Source organism: Saimiri boliviensis, chromosome 1 (genome assembly GCF_048565385.1).
Source record: "Saimiri boliviensis isolate mSaiBol1 chromosome 1, mSaiBol1.pri, whole genome shotgun sequence".
NCBI lineage: Eukaryota > Metazoa > Chordata > Mammalia > Primates > Cebidae > Saimiri > Saimiri boliviensis.
This window is the reverse complement of record NC_133449.1, coordinates 102,791,311-102,803,939: the sequence shown is the minus strand read 5'-3', so window position 1 is coordinate 102,803,939 and position 12,629 is coordinate 102,791,311. Positions and strand designations below refer to the sequence as shown.

General features: G+C 61.4%; 1 protein-coding gene across 2 annotated transcripts in view; it reads left to right on the top strand.

Moving 5' to 3' along the window:
• CBFA2T3 (CBFA2/RUNX1 partner transcriptional co-repressor 3) overlaps positions 1–10,854 on the top strand; it is a 91,713-nt gene extending 80,859 nt beyond the window's left edge. For both annotated transcript variants that reach the window (XM_074401352.1, XM_039474949.2), the window contains 6 exons: positions 603–820; positions 2,799–2,884; positions 4,196–4,394; positions 4,882–4,950; positions 6,563–6,753; positions 8,686–10,854. In XM_074401352.1, coding sequence (XP_074257453.1) covers positions 603–820; positions 2,799–2,884; positions 4,196–4,394; positions 4,882–4,950; positions 6,563–6,753; positions 8,686–8,985 — 1,063 coding nt within the window. In that variant the 3' untranslated portion in view covers positions 8,986–10,854. The remainder of the gene's footprint in view (positions 1–602; positions 821–2,798; positions 2,885–4,195; positions 4,395–4,881; positions 4,951–6,562; positions 6,754–8,685) is intronic.
• The last annotated feature ends 1,775 nt before the right edge of the window (positions 10,855–12,629 follow it).

Here is a 12,629-nt window from a genome sequence, read left to right as displayed (position 1 = left end):
CATGCTGCTCCCCTCTTGGTAAGAGAGGGCACCTTCTCTGGGGGCCGCAGCCAGCCCAGCCAGCCTCTATGCAGGTGGACACCCCAGTGGGCTGCCGGCTCAGATGCTCCGGAGAGCCGAGGAGGACAGAGAGGAGGCTGGCGGGGGTCACTGCCCGGGTCTTTCTTCTGTGCTGGGCATGGACTCTGAGCATCCAGGGGTTCGGGGGTCCCCAGGTGCCTGGGCTGGGCCTACTCTGCTGCCACAGATGGGCTTGCGCTACTACTGCCCAAGGGGCAGGTGGTCTCCAGTCCCAGGAGGCCAGTGTATCCCTTTCCTCATTTCCAGAGCACAGGGTCCTGCTCCTAGCCCACCGAGCCCCAGGATCCATGCAGCTGCAGCAGGGGTTGAGGCTGGCTCGGCCCTGGCAGAGGGGTGGAGAGTACGGGCCCCAGGCTGGGCCCCCCGGGGCTGGTGTTGTGCTCCGTGTCTCTGTCTCACCCTGACGTGTCCTCTTTCTCTCTGCCCATGCCTGTCTGCCTCACCCTCTGCCTAACCCCCTGCACGTCCATCCCTGCTCATCCCATATCCACTGACCCCACCCCGCCTGCTCTTTGGGCTAGGACCAAAGAGAATGGGTCGGACCGTGACCCGCTGCACCCTGAGCACGTTGGCAAACGGCCATGCACCCTGAACCCTGCCCAGCGCTACAGCCCCAGCAACGGGCCAGCACAGCCCCCACCACACTACCGCCTGGAGGACATGGCCGTGGCCCACCACTTCCGAGACCCCTACCGCCACCCAGACCCCCAGGAGCTGCGGGAGCGCCAGCGGCCGCTCGGTGAGCAGTGCGGTAGGCAGTGGGCGCGTGCTCCAGGAGCACACGTGCGCCCAGCTGTGTACACCTGAGCATGTGGGCACAGGGTGTCACCGGCAGCTGTGTGTACCTGAACTCAGGAGACCCCTGCCTCCACCTGGCACCACTCAGGGCCAGAAGGACCCCATACCCCCGGGGCAGGGTGCTGACTACAGAGAGCCCTGGCCTGGGCCCGGAGCCCACCTCTGCCCCTGGGGTGGGTGGCCTGGGCCTGGAGTAGAGCTGCCACATGGTTCTCATCGTAGCTTGGCGATGCCCATTGAGCACCTGCAGGTGGGTCACGTGGTTCCCTGCACCTCAGTTTTCTCCCCCATCACTTGGATCAGACGAGAGTCCCACCTCGCAGAGTTGGAGGCCTGGGAGAGTTAATACAGGGTTCAGCAAGGGCTGCCGTGAGGCCTGGCTGGTATTTATGACAGGGCAGTGGGAAAAAAGTCTCCGTGCATTTTACCCTTCACTCACTCCCAAGCCTGTCATCTGGGTGGCAGCAGCACCCCCATACCACAGATGAGGAGACTGAGGCCCAGAGAACACATGGACTGCACCCACAGTCTCATAGCCCAGCCTGCCCGACCTTCTGGTGTCCTCTGTGCTGAGGACTGAGAGGTGGTTAGGGCCAGCCCCACCCCAGAACCCCAGGACTCCCCAGGACAGGCTGCGGGAAGGCCTCAGGCCTGCCATGCTGAGACAGAGGCTCAGGGCATGGTGGGGGCCCAGCGGCAGGGTCAGCAGAGGCCTTGCCCTGCCCAAGGCCGTCTCCCAGCCCCCAGCTTGCAGGAGGTTCCAGGGCCCAGGCCCAGGCAGCAGGTGACGGCGTCTGGCGCAGTGCAGCCGGTCGGGCAGGTGCTGACTCCCACGCGCTTCTGCTGATGCAAAAATAAACGCCAGCTGTCAGGCTCCTCTCAGCCACTATTTTGGTTGGGGTGCTGGTGCCGGCTGCGGCTTCACAGGCGGCGGGGCAGGGTGGTGACTTTGAGCTGTGGCTGCCACCTCCCACCTCTTCTGCAATTTCAGGGAGCCATTCCAGATTCGGGGGCTAGGAGATCCTTAGGGGCTGACAAGGGCCCAAAGAGAAAGGCCTCAGCCCCAAGAAGCTTGGCCCACAGTCAGATAACAAAAACGGTGGGGGCTGGAAGACTCTGTTTCTCCAGAAGCCACGGGCGCAGCCCCCGCAAGAGTCAGATGCTGCTGGGCGTCATTCACATGTCAGTTTCTGGTGACTGTGGGAGTGGCCCCTGGGGCTTCAGTCCCGGAGCCTGTCAGAAGGGAAGACCTGAGACACGCTGCACTGAGCAGAGCTGAGTTGAGCAGAGAACGTCTCCCAGATGAGGCAGTCCTCAAAGCCAGGTCTGAGAACCTGGCCTCCGTGTGCCTAGCGGTGTTCACAGTACAGGCAGGAGGCGGTGCTGAGGCCACGTGGTTGGGTGCCGCTCAATGTGGCCTTGTCTGAGTCGAAGGCACCTGCAGGTGACCTCAGAGGGCTGCTGTGAATGACAGACCAACTCCCCCAGCAAGGTTTCCTGTTAGTTGACGGACTGAGGCAGGTGCAGGTCGTGTGTGACCTGGCACCGGGGCATCCTCAGGCCACGCTTGGTCTAGCAAGGCTTTCGTGGGCAGTGGCTGAGGACAGTGCTGCAGTCCAGCCAGGCTGGATCCGCACCAACGCTCCCTGCCCAGTGGCCCTGGGCAAACACATCCCCTAAACAGCCGGGGTTGCCTCGGCTGCAGAACAGGACCGAGACTGGACCGTTCCTCGGAGGTGAGTGCGCAGAGCCTGGGGCAGCTGCGTAACTCGGGCATCCTCCACGTGCATTGAGTCAACCAGCCCTCTGGTCACCCTGTCCGTTATGCCCAGGGGGTACAGCCCATGGGTGGGGTCTGGGAGAATAGGGCAGAGCCTGGCTGTGGGCGGGACCTAAGCGTGCACCTCCCCCGTCTGCAGTGGTGCCTGGGTCCCGGCAGGAGGAAGTGATCGACCACAAGCTCACCGAGCGTGAGTGGGCAGAAGAGTGGAAGCACCTCAACAACGTGAGTGTCCACGCACAGCCACACCCATGCACACAGCTGTCACACACACAGCCACACTCACACAGCCACACACAGCCACACTCACACAGCCACACTCACGCACACAGCCACACCCACACACACAGCCACAATCACACAGCCACACCCACGCACACAGCTACACACATACACACAGCCACAGCCACGCATACAGCCACACCCACACACACAGCCACACACACACACAGCCACACCCACGCACACAGCCACACTCACACAGCCACACCCAAACACACACAGCCAAACACACACACAGCCACACCCACATACACAGCCACACTCACGCAGCCACACCCACCCACACAGCCACACCCCCACACACAGCCACACTCACACACAGCCACACCCACCCACACAGCCACACTCACGCACACAGCCACACTCACGCACACAGCCACACCCACCCACAGCCACACCCACCCACACAGCCACACCTACACACATAGCCACACGCACACAGCCACACACACACAGCCACACTCATACAGCCACATACACAGCCGCACTCACACAGCCACACTCACACAGCCACACCCATGCACACAGCCACATCCACCCACACAGCCACACACACACAGCCACACCCACACACACAGCCATGCCTGCACAGCTACACCCACATGGGTGCCCATGGGCTCCATGCCTACCTGTGAGGTAGGCACATCCTACCAGCTGCACATCCTTACCTGAGCTCCCCCCGTCCACTGCTGCCCCACTGTTGGCCCAGGCTGGTACAGGGCATTGTGAGAAACCAAGAAGGATTCATGAAACTGACCTGACCGACATGGTGGACCTCACCTTCTGTCTACCTGCTGTCTGCTCACTGGTTCTTCCCAGAGTGTATCCTGAGTTTCTAAAGAAGTTTGGGGAAAGGGCCTCTTTGAGGCAGGACACGTGCAGGGATGCCCCTGAACTGGCTCCTCAGAACCTACCCACCCTATCCTGCAGCCTGTCCCAGACTCAGTCGCCAGGACAGAGGGGAACCCAAACAGAAAGCCAGGTCTCTGAGGCAGAGCCCACCTCAGTGGGTTAAAAAGGAGAATCCCAAACCCCTGCGTGCGTCTGAGCACGTGTCCCGTGTGAGTGTGGTACCCACAAGCGCTGGGGCAGTCCCAGGCCAGAGACCCACGAGCTTCACCCGCTTGCCCTCATGGGTGGTGGGCTGGCTAGGCACCCCTCCTGTCTGTGGCCTAGCCCGGTGGGCAGCACAGAGAGTGTCTGGTGCACCCTGGTTCCCCGAGGTGCTGAAGGCCGCCCGCCTGCTCACCCCAGCTCCTGAACTGCATCATGGACATGGTGGAGAAGACGCGGCGCTCGCTCACGGTGCTGCGCCGCTGCCAGGAGGCTGACCGCGAGGAGCTCAACCACTGGGCGCGGCGCTTCAGTGACACGGAGGACGTGAAGAAGGGCCCCACTCCTGCCAGCGCCCGGCCCCGCAGCAGCTCTGCCGGCCCCGAAGGGGCTCAGCCAGGTGTGTGGGGGGCGCCTCTGGCGGGGCTGACACCTGGGGGAGCTGTGCCAGGCAGGCAGTGCAGTCAGACCGCAGGCAACAAAACAGGTTCACGTGACAAAGGCACCTTTTTCACTTCGTAGAAACACACTGCTTGGTCTCCCTGGAGGCCTGGAGCTCAGGGCATCCAGTAGGCCAGAGGATCAGAATGGGGAGGCCCTGAGGGTCCCTGCTCCTCCGCCTCAGTGGTGCAGAAACCAGGAGAGGCCTAGAACGCACATGGCTCCCAGCCGAATCCAGGGGCCACAGCTCTCACGCTCACGCCCCCATGCCCGAGCGCTGCCCTGGGTGCCTGCCGACTGCGCCAGACGGTGACCAGGGCACCTGGGCCCTCCCCTAGGGAAGCACAGGCACTCTGCCTGCACTCAGGCCCAGCTGGGGTGGGCAGGGCCCCGTCGTGGACGGCAGCCACGTGGCCCATCCTGTGTGACACTGGCCCCTGTTTCAGACATCCCCCGGGAGTTCCTGCCGAGGACCCTCACCAGCTACATGCCTGAGGACATCTGGAGGAAGGCGGGTGAGTGGAGATGGCCTGGGCAAGCAGCACTGGGGGAGGCCAGGGCCCCAGACACCCCCAGCACAGCTGTGAGGCGCTCCTGTCTCCATCTGGGGCCTTGGGCTAGCAGGGTTTTATGCCTTCCGCCCTGTGGCTCACGGAGGGGTCAGAGTAGATTCACACTCAGAATGGGATGGCTGCTACCTGCAGCTACCAGAAAATGGACAGGTAGCCGCCCAGCAGAACACAGTGGGGGGCATGCAGAGGCAGACACACTCAGAGCCCAGGGCCCAAGTCCACGCGGAAGCGGGGCAGAGCACAGGCGGACGCGGAGCTGAGCGCTGGGCAGGGCTGGGTGGGGGAGGGCCTGGTGGAGCCAGATCTGTGGACAGCCAGAGGAGGCCAGTAGTGGGGAGAGGAGGTGGGGCCCAGGTGGGTTTTGGCCTTCAGCTGGGCTCATTGTGTGGGTTGAGGATGGGGGAGAAGAATCTTGGCGTAGAGGGAGTGGAGGGTCCCAGCCTGGAGTTGGGGGTAAGGTTGCAGACTCCAGGGTTACCAGGAGCAAGGCTGGTGGGTGAGGACAGGTCTCAACCCCCAGCCTGGATGGCAGGAAGGGGTCCTCACTTGCCTGGCCTGCCCCAACTCCGTCCAACCCCATGGCGGAGCCTTGTAGGGCATCTGCTGACGTCTGGGCAGTGATCTCAGGCCAGGGTCTGTTGGCCACTGCCCAGTCAGGGGGCCCCAGCCGGCCCTGCCAGCAGCTCCACAAAGCCCAGTGTCCAAACACCAGGATGGGGAGGCTCATGGAGCTGTCTTGACCCCTTCAGCGGGGCCCCGCTAGTCCCACTCCTGCCTCTGCGGCCACTTCCTAGTCGAGTCCCTCACCCTGCTGTAGGAACAGCAATCTGGGTAAACTGAGGTAGGCCTGGGAGGCCTTGGGGGCCATTTAGCAAGATTCCTGGGAGAGGGAGGGGGTATCATTCATGACATTGGAGGGCACAGTGCAGAGTGGACACTGGGCATGGGCAGGGCTGGTCAGCGGTACCGAGGTCTCCAGCTGGCCCGGGGGTTTCTTTCAGTGGTGGAGTTGAAACCCAGCCTCCCCAGCTGGGCGGCGGTGCCCCGCCTTAGCACAGATCAGGATCAAACAACGAGGTCAGGGAGCGTGGTCTTCTGAAGCCAGCCAGGGTAAAGGATGGCAGGTGTGGTGAGGAAAACAGAGCAGGCTCTGGGGTGACAGCACAGAGCCCTGGACGAGGGACTTCCTTGCTGCTGCTGGGTGGGGCCGGAGGTGAAGGCAGTGTTTTGGGTGCGGCTCCTGGAGCAGCAGCAGCAGCCGCTCACCCAGCTCTTGTGAGGAATGCAGGTTCCAAGCACGCCCACAGCTATGCCAGACTCTGGGGTGGGCCTGGCCGTGGCCCTGCAGGGGTGCAGTGGCTGGGGAGCCGCTGCAGTAGAGCATGAGCTTAGAAAAGCCTCCAGTGTGCTGGCCAGGGGACCCAGCTTGCACAGGCGTGTGTCCAGCTGCACACGGTGATCTCAGATCACCGCCCCCAGGCTGTGGGCGTAGGAAGCCCAGACACTCATCTGGGATGGCCCGTGTGACCGCCATCCCTGCCCATGCTCCTTGCAGAAGAGGCGGTGAATGAGGTGAAGCGCCAGGCGATGTCAGAGCTGCAGAAAGCCGTGTCGGACGCAGAGCGCAAAGCGCACGAGCTCATCACCACGGAGCGCGCCAAGATGGAGCGGGCCCTGGCCGAGGCCAAGCGGCAGGCCTCCGAGGACGCGCTGACGGTGGTCAACCAGCAGGAGGACTCCAGCGAGGTAGGGCCATCTGGCCACGCTGGCACCCGCCCCTGTCTCGGCTCCTGTGCGCCCCGTGCCACCCGCGTGAGCATTCTGAGCCTCTGTGGCATCAGCACGCCCACCATCCCTTCCCCCACGGTGTTCATCAGCACAGAGACCCCACATGGCCTGGTGAGGCGTCCTGTGGGTGTCACCCTTCTATAGATGCAGGAACTGAGGGCTCAGGAGGGTTCCGTTTTGTCTGAGGTCACGACCTTGGGACGTGGTGGGGCCAGGATTGAGCCCAGGTTGACTGATGCTGAGACGGAGCCCTCCTCTGTCGCCAAGGCTGGAGTGCAGTGGCATGATCTCGGCTCACAACCTCCGCCTCTGGGGTTCAAGTGATTCTCCTGCCTCAGCCTCCCAAGTAGCTGGAACTATAAGCACCCACGACCACACCTGGCTAATTCTTGTATTTTCAGTAGAAATAAGGTTTTGCCATGTTGGCCAGGCTGGTCTCAAACTCCTGACCTCAGGTGACCCACCTGCCTCAGCCTTCCAAAGTGCTAGGATGGCAGGCGAAGGCCACCGTGCCTGGCCTGAAACTCCTGTGACAGCAGCAAGATCCAGGAGAGCTGTAAGGGCCCCACGTGGCCTCCGAGGCACCCAGCTTCCTCCCAGTGCCCACGGCAGGCCTGAGAGTCACCCTGCTTGTGCCTGTGCATCTATCGGGAGGCAGGAGCAGAGGACCCTCTGTGACTCTTTTCCGCCTAGTCCAGGAAGAGGGGAGAGCGAGGGACCCTTTCCACGGGAGCCCCAGGAGTATCCCTTGAGACAGCTGTTCTCTGTGCGAAGCCCCTGTGTGCGTCTGTGCCTGGGCCAGCCGTGCGGTGCGAGGACATGGGGCACATCAATCCAAGCATCTCTGCACCAGCCCTTTCCACACATGCTCTCAGCTGGGAAGAAGCTAGAACAGAACAGGCAAAACTCTCACAGAGCTGGCACTTGAGTGGGCACAGAGAGAAAAACAGCACACGCAGAAGCGAGGCGTGCAATTTCAGGAGGGGGGGTGTGGGGAGCGGGTTGTGGAGGTCATGGCCGGTGACCCCTGAGCAGAGGCTGGGAGGAATGAAGCTGGCGTGACAGGCATCGGGGCAGAGGATGAAGCTGGCCATGTGGGCATCAGGGCAGCAGGCGTAGCAGAGGGAGGTGCGGGGTCTGCAGGGAAGCTTCGCAGCTGTAGCAGTGCGGTGCGGGCAAGGTGGTGTGGGAGGTGCTACCAGAGGTTTTGGAGGCCAAACAGGGACCTGGGCTTCTCCCCTGGGACAGGTTTGGGCTTCCTGTCCCACAGCCCAACCGTCTGGGCCCCAGGAAGAAACATGTTCAGGCCTCATGTGACATCCCTGACCCCCTGTGCGCACAGCCATGCCTGGGGCGCGGCTCACCCTACAGGAAGGGAGCAGAGCCCACCACAGGGTGGGGGTGTCAGAGGGGGGTGAGCAGCAGAGATGGTGAGTGGGGGCAGAGGCAGGAGTGCGGCAGAGGTGGAGGCAGACAGGCGGGGGCAGAGGCAGGGGTGGGTGCTGCAGTGGCGGAGGGTCAGAGGGGGTCACGCAGCAGGGGTTGGGGCGCTGGCGGTGTGCAGCAGAGGTGGACAGTGAGGTCTCAGTAGCCTCAGTTCTGTGGGGCAGTTTCCTGGTGAGCTCAGGAGGGCTTCCTGGATATGAGGCAGGGGCCGTGGCCCAGTCAGCACAGAGCACACCTGTCTGGGTGGGCTGGAGCGTGAGTTGACACTGTCCCCCAGATGGCCTGGTGAGTGGCTGTGTCTGGGGAGCGGCCGAGGGCTGTGGGCTTCGGAGCTCCTCTCTTCTTACCTAGTGAGACACGGCTGGGTCTGAGTGGCTTGGTTCCCCAAGCCGGGGATTCACGTGACCTGACCCAGCCCTGACGGGCCCCTCTGCCCCCACGCAGAGCTGCTGGAACTGTGGGCGGAAGGCCAGCGAGACATGCAGCGGCTGCAACGCGGCACGCTACTGCGGGTCCTTCTGCCAGCATCGGGACTGGGAGAAGCACCACCACGTGTGCGGCCAGAGCTTGCAGGGCCCTGTGGCCGTGGTGGCTGACCCGGTGCCCGGACCACCCGACACCGCCAACGGCCTGGGCCCCTCCCTGCCCATGGGTGCTGCCAGCCCCAGCGAAGCCGGCTCTGCGGGGCCTTCTCGCCCCGGCTCTCCCAGCCTACCTGGCCCTCTGGACGCCGTGCCCCGCTGACCCGACTGGCCCCCGACCTGCTGGACACAGTACCCTGCCGACCCCACCCAGCTCTGGGCCCTCCGGATGCCCAATGCCCGGCCCGCCAGACGCTGCGCCCTGCCCAGCCCCAGGGAGCCGACCAATTAGAGTCAGTGCTGCTACTGCCCCTCTCCAAAAGAAGACCCGGAACCAACAGAACCGCACCCAGTGCACCTGCCTCAGCTGCCTGATGATTCCGCGCACAGACCTCCTGGCGGCCTCTCTCCTCAGGCGTCTGCAGAAGCCTCCACTGAGCTTTAGATGGCAGAACGATGCCGCTGGAGTGTTGGCTCTGCCTGCCCATCTCTTTCTCTCCCCCCAGCCCGTCTTCTCTCTCCTCTCCCCTCTGTCTCTGTGACTATCACACACTTCGTCTTCAATGACAAATTCTAATTGGTGGCTTACACTTTCAGCAAAGAATTTGGGGGGGTTTTGTTTGTTGGCAAAAGAGCTACTCAGAAATGGACAAAGAAAACTGTGGGGGTTCTCCCTCTCCTGATGGAAAAGGGAGAAAGAAAGCTGTGATTTTATAGCTGGAGATCTGCGCGCCAGGTGGGCCCCTCCCCCAGGGGCCTGAGGCAGATTCTGGAAGACGGAAGGAAAGATTTCAGTTTCTGACTCAAGAAGCATTATTGGTTTCAGATTTTTTTTTTTTCCTATAATGTTAAACTCTTTGGCTTTAAGTAAAAATCCAAAAAGTTTTTTATAAAAGCAAAGGAAGCATACTTGTGAACTACCTTGCTAGCTAGCCAGCCAAGGATACCGGACACACCTCTGCTCCAAAGGAAATCCAAAAACGCAAACACAAGACATCAAAATCCAAAATCTGTTTGTTACTGCCAAAGTATTTCTCCCACCGTATTCCTTGCTCTTGGGTTTGTTTGGACGTGGGTCTTTTCTGTTTCAGTTTTGTTTGTGGGGTGTCGGGGTATTGGGACGTGGAGGGTTTGCGCCCAGTGAGAAGCGACATCTGTTTCCTTCCGCGCAGGCACCGGTGTGTCTGCCACGGGTGCGATCTGTGTGTGGGTGCCGCGGCCTGTGTCTCCGGGCATGTCGGGAAGGACACTGCGTTTGTCCTCATGCCCCCTGTGACTTTTCATATTTCCTTTTTCCACTTGTGAAAAAAAAGTGCTAATATTTTCTTCCCAGAGAGAGCATAATTCCGAAACAAAACTGAGACAGTCTTTGGGTTGTTGACTGCTTTTCTGGCGTGCGGAGACAGCAGGGCCCCCGAAGTCGCCTCTCCTCGGACAGCCTCTTCCTCCTCTACCTTCCTCCCCACGCCTCCGCCGTCTCCCGGCCCTATCGCCCGAACCCATGTCTCTCTGCAGATACTCCTCTTTCTTCCAAACTTTTGCAGAAAAACAACAAAAAAACTACAAACAAAAGCAGCCCTCCGCCTCCTCCCGGGGAAGACCCTGACTGTGACACAGCCCTGGTGCTCCCGCCAGCCGCCCTCAGATGCGTTCGCCTCGGCCCTGGGATGCGTCTCGGTGATGTTTCTGTCGAACTTCCTCCCTCCGACGCGCCAGCCCTGCCTACCCTCCTACCTCTCCTCAATTCCCTCAGTGATTTCAAGGAGGAAACAAAGGGATAAGGAAATTCACACTTGCACCGAGTACAAGGACAGACAGCAGGCGCGGCCCGCGGCCTGGCATCTCTGCGCGCAGCTCTCAGCAGAACTCAGTGCAATACGGGAGTGACCCAGCTACTGAACGGAGCATGAATGGCCCGAGAGAGGCCCGAAGCCGAGGGCGTACGTTAATGTGAATGTATATAGTCTTTGCAGAGGTCCAAATGATATTCATGATGATAATAAAGAAGATATGTTTGCCTAATAAAGAGAAACTGTGGGGATTTGCAAGGTGTAGGAAATAGATTTTCAAAGAAATCTGAACTGTGGCCCCGTGGGGAGGGGTGGTTTGTCGGCTGGTGGGTCTCGAAGGGTTGTAAAGATTCTTTCCTTGAGCATCATAAGGAAGGATCCCGTCAGGTCACCACCAGCCAGGTGATGTCTGGAACCAAGCCTGACAACAGAAACCTCATTCTGAAAGTAGAGATAGGTGGATTCTGTCCTCCAGACAGTGCCCCGGCCCCGGCGCCACCTCCAGACCGCAGTGACAGTCCCATCAAGCTCCCAGAGGTCTGCTTTGCGGGGTGTCACAGAAGCAAGGACTGGGCTGGGATTTGGGCTCTCGGGGAAGTGGTGGAAGAGCAGCAGCCTCTTCTCCCTCCCTGGCTGCCACTCTCCAGCGCCGAACTCACTCAGCAGCGGCATCAGACGCCCAAGCCCACAAAAGGGACCTACCTCCCTCGGAGGTGAGTGTCCTGGGACTCTCCTCGTCTCTCCCCTGCACTGGTGAGCAGGGCAGTTGGCCGTGGTTGTCAGAGGCTCCAGGAGACAGGAAATAGGCTCTGTGCTGGGGGTAAACTGAGTCAGGCCCTCTAAGGTTGTGTGGTCTAAGGCCGTGTGGGTAAACGGGTCGTCTTTGTGGGGTGCCGAAACCCGGTCATGGGGACCCACCGGCAGCTTCCATGATGACTCAGGTCCCTGGGGCAGGCTGTGGAGGAGATAGCAGGTTGCCTTGTGGGTGAAAGCCGCCTCTTTTTCCCTCCCCTCCCTGGGTCCTTCTTTGGGAACACAGGTGTACCAGGGACAGTGGTGTGCTCACCAGCTGGGTGCATCAGGCCAGTGGCCTCCAGGGGCCAGACCACAAGGCTGAGGGTGAGACAGGCCTTCCCACCCTAGCTCTGGGGAACGGGTCGGTCCTGGAGCCCATGGTGAATGCATCTGCCTGAGTAAGCCCCACTGTGCACCCCACCCCCGCCATGAGTGCCGAAACCTGGTGTGAAGACCTGACCGCAGGCCAAGCAGATGTGGCCCTTCGGCTGAGGGCCACACAGAATCAGAATGGCAGTGAGGGATTGGGAAACTGAGGCCAGAGACAAGAGGGGCATGTCTTGGGTGCGCCGTGTCAGGGAACCCTGGGTGGGCGTTGGCCGGGTCACGGGAAGCGAGGCGGCTCCTGGCCCGGGAGGCTCCGGGGCCCCTGCGATGCTTCAGGAGCCGGTCTTTCTGTAGCTCATGAGCCCAGGCCCTAGTGGCCAAGACTTCACAACAAACCAAATGGAATCCATAGCTTTGGAGAGGTTGGGGATGGCAGCGTTTCTGCATTAGAGGTGCTCCCCTGGTGGCCGTGAACACCTGTGCCCATGGTTCCAGCCTTCAGTTTGCATCTGCCGGCAACTGCCTCTCTCCCAACAGGGAGTGCGGGGTCTGGACAGAGGGTCAGGGCAAGGACCACACCGGGACTGGGGAGAGCCGCCCCATCTCTGCCCCCTGCCTGGCTGCCACCTCCACAAACTCACAGACTGCTGGCCAGAGGTGCGGTCCCAGGCTGTCCTCCCTGCCAGCCACTGCCAAGAGAGGACCACGGCAAGCCAAACACTCTTCAGAGTTTCTTTCCCAAACCCAAAACAAACAGCAGCTACCTCTCCCGTCCCGAGCCACAAACCGGACAGGGCGGCTGTGCGGTGAGGGGCTCCCAGCCCCAAGGCCCACCTGCAGGATGGCCCGTCTGACGGGCTGCAGGAACCGACGTGGCCTCTGGGCCCTCGCCTTT